Source organism: Sinocyclocheilus anshuiensis, unplaced genomic scaffold (genome assembly GCF_001515605.1).
Source record: "Sinocyclocheilus anshuiensis isolate Anshui unplaced genomic scaffold, SAMN03320099.WGS_v1.1 scaffold411, whole genome shotgun sequence".
In the NCBI taxonomy this organism is placed as follows: domain Eukaryota; kingdom Metazoa; phylum Chordata; class Actinopteri; order Cypriniformes; family Cyprinidae; genus Sinocyclocheilus; species Sinocyclocheilus anshuiensis.
The window spans coordinates 128,020-134,706 of record NW_015549608.1 but is presented as its reverse complement, the minus strand read 5'-3'; the positions used below and the strand labels follow the sequence as shown (position 1 = coordinate 134,706).

General features: G+C 32.7%; 1 protein-coding gene across 1 annotated transcript in view; it reads right to left on the bottom strand.

The window, feature by feature from the left end:
- The window catches only part of LOC107659065 (Krueppel-like factor 10), an 8,102-nt gene extending 4,083 nt beyond the window's left edge, over positions 1–4,019 (bottom strand). The window contains exons 1-4 of the mRNA XM_016447877.1: positions 3,921–4,019; positions 2,963–2,987; positions 2,821–2,879; positions 1,200–1,355 (exon numbers count right to left, since the gene is read on the bottom strand). Of these exons, the coding sequence (XP_016303363.1) occupies positions 1,200–1,355; positions 2,821–2,879; positions 2,963–2,987; positions 3,921–4,019 (339 nt within the window). The remainder of the gene's footprint in view (positions 1–1,199; positions 1,356–2,820; positions 2,880–2,962; positions 2,988–3,920) is intronic.
- Between the last annotated feature and the right edge of the window lie 2,668 nt (positions 4,020–6,687).

Below are 6,687 nucleotides of genomic sequence, written 5' to 3'. Positions count from 1 at the left end.
CAATGTTTATTTTATATTTTATTTTATTTGAAGGAACAATGGTTTTAGTTGTGGTTTTAGTTACTATAATATATATATATAATTTTCTCCAGAAATTTACTATTTGCATGCCTTCACAAAGTAGAAATGCAAAATGTAATACTTTTTAAAATTGTTTTACAACTTTATTATATTATTTATGTAATAATGTTTTATGTTTAATACCTTTCTAAAAGTCAAGGCAGTTTTATAAAAATTATTGCAATTCATGATTTTAATCAATCTGAACACTGGATGAAGCCAGGATCAAAATTCTTGTTTGATTTTGTTGACATATTAGAGTCAAGAGTTTTTAAATATCTTTTTTTTACCACTCCATAAATCAGAAAATATATGTGTTGTTCATTGATTTGTACATTTTCAACATTTTTAGAACTTTAAAAAAATTGAATTTTGATATATATATATATATATTTTTTATATATAAATTTTACATATTCTATTTAAATATATATATAGAGAGAGAGACTGTACATTTTAATTAACATACACATTGTAAAAAGATTTTTTTGAAGTTATAAATATCACAAAAATTTGTGTATATATATATATATATATCCCATAAAATAAAAAAAATGCGTTTTTTGAATGTAAAAAAAATACATTAATTTAAATTGGTATAGAGAGAGAGAGCTGTATATATGTATGTATATATATGTATGTATATATATGTATGTATATATATGTATATATGTATATATATGTATATGTATATGTATATATATATCAGGCAAATGAAACCCTTCAGAATAAAGATAGGAATAAAACTGTACAGTCTAGTCTATGTAGGTGCTGTTGAAATGGAGAAACAAACTCACAGCCTTTAAAGATATGAATTGGAATTGAAATCTACAGATGTAAATAGATTAATGCAATAAAATAAACACTTTAAAATGTATTTTGGATGTGCATGAAAAAAAAAAACATTGGCTTTGTCTGTAGTGTCTTGCATTAATTTAAATCTGAACAAATGCAGTGCAAAAACATATGCATCAATACTTTACAGTTTAAATAGTATATAATTTGTTTACATTACAACAGTGAGGTTTAGATTTGCAAGGTTTTTGTATTACAGTATTAAGAATTATGGGGGTAAATATTGTTTGGAACATGACCTGGATGTGTTTGTGAGCTACACCTTTGTGTTGGGTCTCACTCACAGAGGTCGGCTGGTGGAAATCAGCAGCGAAGGGATCTTCACACACATCAGAGGACGGTGTCAAAGCACGAAACTCCCTCTGCTGGAGGTTCATGGACATCAGGGCCTCCACAGCTTCTGAATATCTCCCGTCTGAATCTGAGCACGCCACAGGCTGCTAGATGTTACAAAAGGAAATTAAGTGCATTACCATAATTAATTATTATGGTTACACTTTATGTTAAGGTGTCATTGTTACAGTGTAATTATACATATAAGTACTGAATAATATTAATTAACTACATGTACTTACTGTATGGTTAGGGTTTGGCTTAGGGTTACTTGCATGTAATTATGCATAATTCATTGTTATTATAATAGTACGTACATGTAACGTGTAGCAAGCACACCTTAAAATAAAGTGTTACCATTATTAGCTTTTCATTAAACTCACAAACCTCCTGCAGTTCCTTCACAAACCTCAGTTTGGGAAACCTTGATGTAATATAATGTTTAATGCACTTCATGCTGTTAATAACAGCAATGGAATAGATTTTATGTATGTACTTTTATATGAATATGGTACAAGATTATCCTATTTACATCAATGTGATAAACGAGTTAGATCCAAAGTAATCTAAAAGTAGTCCGATTAGATTACCTAAAATGTGTAATGTAATGGATTACATTATACAATTTTTGTAATTTAAAATCAGTAACAGAACTATATATATATATATATTTGTATTTTAGGGCTGTCAAAAAATTTCGAATTTCGAATATTCGTCTAATTTAAAATAAAAATCCACCTTCGAATGCAAAAACAAATTTTAGGTGTGCGTTAAGGAGGCAGCCTTATCAGTGGCGCACGAGATACGATGATGACGATGTAAGTGTCGTTGCATTTTAATGTTTTTGTTAGCCTATCCAGTTGAAGCCACTAGATGCGGTGCTGCTGCTGCGTTGTTAATTACAAATATTGCGGAAAAAGTGAAAATCAATGCGGAGAAGATCTTGTTTACGTCAAACTGAAACCAAGCCGTCCACACAGAACGCATATTTCGCTCATTTTCTAGAGGGACATCTATCAGCATATATATATATCCCATAAAATAAAAAAAATGCGTTTTTTGAATGTAAAAAAAATACATTAATTTAAATTGGTATAGAGAGAGAGAGCGGGCGCCTATAAAAAGAAAAAATATATATATTTGATTGTTAAACCTTTGCATTTACTCTCCCCGCTGTTGAATATTTGGTTACATACTCGGTTTAGTTGCTCAAACACATGAAAAAGAAGGTTTATAAAGTCTTTAATACAACACACAGGGTAGCATAAACGCAGACGTTGACAAGACCAGACAAACTAGACCTGAATACTTCAGAACTTAAATACACAAACCAAACAAGCATAATTAACTAAACACCTCTGAACAGATTGACACCATTAACTCAATGAAGGGGAGCTGTGCACGAAGTCCAAACTGAAGGAAATTACATTAGTAAGTTGTTAAATAAGTTACCCAACAGGCCAAAGCGCAACAGACAGTCTGTCAGGGATGTTTATTCTCTCTCTGCTGAAGCATGATCTGCACAAACCATACTCCTGATAATATTTTATGATACTGTTAAACGACACTGACTTCACTCTCCAGCATTAGCAGGTCATCTGAGGCTTGAATTCCTGGACTCAACCTTTGGCCTAGATTTGTATGAGTGCATGAGCATGTGTAAATCCAGAGCACTCCCGCCGAGGCCAGATTTTGCTCATGAAGCCTACTTTACATGATTCAACCTCATAAGCGTTGATCTGTTGAGAATGAGTCACAAACAGAGTTATTCTGGTGAATTCTCAGACGGTGATCTTGCATGCGCACACAACTTACATGTTATGACCACACAAACAAGCTAAGCAAAGTGTGCAGATGTTAAAAAGCATTAAACAAATGCCATGCACTTTCTGTGTCTTCGCTGTTATATGGTAGGAGGCGCTATTACGCATCTTCTGAAAGAGCACTGAATCTCAGGATCAAAAACATGGCGAAGAAGAAGAAGCGGAAACAAGTGATGGCGTATGTAAGCAGACGCATAGTTTTGCTGGTATAAATTGATAGATTGATGATGTTGCATAATATTTTTGACTTGAATAAAACTGTTACCATTTTTTTCAGTGTGTTCCTCTATTAAGGGTAAAATCACTGTATAAACACTCATTACACGACTATATGTGAAATAAATAAAAAACATTGGGTTGACTTGAAGTTATTTTATTATGCATAAAGAAAGATGAATATGGAGTGAAATGAGAAACTAGTACAGCTAACAATCATTTGCATGCACTGTAAAAAGTAGTTACCTTAAAGAGACATTTTACCTGATTTAACCCAAAAAATGTGTTTAGGTATAAATGCATGTATTTAGTTTGATTTGGTGATGCTAAATCATATTCTTGATTTGATTTCACTAAGACCAGTTAATTTAGATGTTACTGTTTTTAGGTTACAATTTTTTTCAGCGTGGCACAATGATCAATCATACGCAGCGACTGACCAATCAGAAGATTTCATCCTGACCCTGTTCACTATTTTTAGCTATTTTTAATCTTTCCTGTTTGCAGATTCTCATCTGAGCACAAAGTGCACTAAACTCAAGCACCCATGCACATGATTCCCAGTATAGAATGTGACGTGTTTGCAGAAAGTCACTCTTTAACTCACTAAACAAAGTTTTGGTTAAAAATAACTTCAGCCTGTTCGTGTCTACACTGATCGTCCTTGAGAGTGTTGATGTCACTGAAGATCAGCTCAACACAGATATATGTCATTAAAGCTGGTATCTTCATATTACCAATAATCAACAATGGTTTAATGAACAAAATAAATCAATAGAATACAATAATAATAAATTGTTTATTTATTTGATAGGGACAATGCTGAACATCTGTAGTAATACAGAATGTAAACAAGCCGTAAATCTAAACAGGTTGTGCTCCAAATTTTAGGTTGACATCACAAAAAATGAGCTTTGAGTAAGATTTTGTTTGGGCGCAGTACCAAACGTTTCCACTAGATGAAATTAGTTTCCCATTGGTGTCCAATGAACAATACAAGAGTGAATATTTTTTTAGGACCATTTAACCTTTTCAAATCACGTCCATGATTTTTTTGTGTTCACATAGCAAGTGAAGTTTAACCTTTTCCATTCCGATTTGGTCAAAAATGGTTGAAGACCACCAGAAACATTGCGTTTCAAAGCATCCCAGCATGCACCTGACAGACTTTACATTTACATGCATTTGGCAGATGCTTTTATTCAAAGCAACTTGTATTGCATTCAAGGTTTACATGTGATCAGTTGATGCATTCCACGGGAATCGAACCCTTGACCTTGGCCTTGCTAGCCGTACTACGATCTACTGCTTGAGCTACAGAAAGCTGGCTGATGAATGTCAAGAGCGATCAGAGCTGGAATCCAGAGTTTTCATTTGTGTCACGTTTTGATCATTCCCAGACCTCCATGCGTCTTATTTCGTAAACATTGCTAATTCACTAAATAAAATAAGGAAAAGACTGTTGGCCTGTTGAGCTCACAGATGTATGAAAAGACATGTATGAAAATTATGCCCTGTTCTGTAACAAAAAGTCATATTCTGATTTGAAACCCAGTGACATTTTTCGGAGGTGTTTTTTATGACCAACAATTAGCCAGATTTAAAGGATAATTACAAAACATGATCATATTTCCCTGAGTGCTAAATTTGATCGTTGCATATCAGCCATATTTAAAGAGCAAGGAGAAAGTGTGTTTATGATCAAACCTCTAAACATTTGATATCTCTAAAAAGCCCTGAATGTGCTCTGTACAGGACTTAACACTGCAGAGAAATTCACTAAAATATCATGTCCTCTACAGAGGACAGAAGTCTATAGAAAAAAAGAGGACTGGATTAAAACTAGAGCTGCTCCTGACTAGATTTTGTTCATTTAAAGGGGGATAACACACACAGTTTCATCAGATGTGGAGAAATGAAGCATTGAATCACTGTCTCAGCAATGGATGCTCTGCAGTGAATGGGTGCCGTCAGAATGAGAGTCCAAACAGCTGATAAAAACAGCACAATAATCCACTCCATCACAAATCATATCCATCACTAAGACATTTTTAACTTCAAACCTTTACTTCTGGCCATAATAAGAGTCCTCTATCCTTAATAACGCTTCCTCCAGTGAAAAGGTTGTCTCGTCTGAATCAGGAGAGAAATATGTACAGATTAAATCATTTTAATGATGGATTTGTTTCAGCTTTTGTCTTCTCCAGATGTTAACTGATGGACTGGAGTGCTGTGGATTATTGTGATGTTTTTATCAGCTGTTTGGACTCTCATTCTGACGGCACCCATTCACTGCAGAGCATCCAGTGTGTTTTGGGCATACGATTTCAACAGTTTACAAAGTTCTCATTGTATTTAGTCCACAAAAAAACATAATCTCCTTGCCATTAAAAACAAAACTTAACTATTTTAATGGCTGCCACAGTAGACTGTAATGAGGCCCGTGCAGGGCTTTAACTGCTCTGAGAAAATGTCGTTTAGAAGGCAAAAGCTGCCTCCTGCTGGAGATTATATGCACGTTTACTCTGGCAAATGGTCTAACTGCTATTTACAGCTTTTGCATGATATAAGAATAATCTTTTGCCGTTTCATGATTTGTGATCAAAATTAAGAGATTTTAATTTACTCTCTATTTATTTACCTGCTCAATATAACTTTACAGAATATATGTGTACAGTGAGAGTGGGCCAAAAATGTGACACTCAAAATAAATAAATTAATTAAATAATATAAAATAATAAAATAAAATAAAAATAACAGGCCTATTAAATGTATTTTAAATGTATAATAATCAGGTATATTTACCATGAATGCATTTTAACTAATTGAATATTGCTTGTTCCAGCCATATTTTAATGTTCAAAATAATTAAAGTAATTAAATTTTTTTTTACAATGAACATATTTATGCTGATTCTAAGCAAATTAAATACATGCATTTAAAAAAATATGATTATTTCAATAAAATAAATATATTTTAGTTAATAATAAACTATGACTTTTTATTTTAAAAATCGTTTGACTGACAAATGTGTTTGTTATTAGTTTGTAATACTGTGTAATTCAAAATGATGGAAATATTAATATGCGATTCAAATGCATATATCTTAAATTTAGGCCTAAATTGTTTTTAGTGCACTAGTGAAAATGTAATGTGAAAAGACTATATACAGCATTACTCATTATGACTTATACAATATTCAGGTGCAGTTTCCATGCAATATTTACATTAGAACAGCAGAAAAGTCATTATTCTGAATTAAGAAGGTTCAACTGACCTACATTTTCACTACAAGCCAAAATGTCTTTAAAGCCCATGTTATTAACCTTGGGGCATTTACCTGCATTTATAAAGCATTTCTTGATAAATATAATTTCTTTATGGTGCACACCGCATGCAA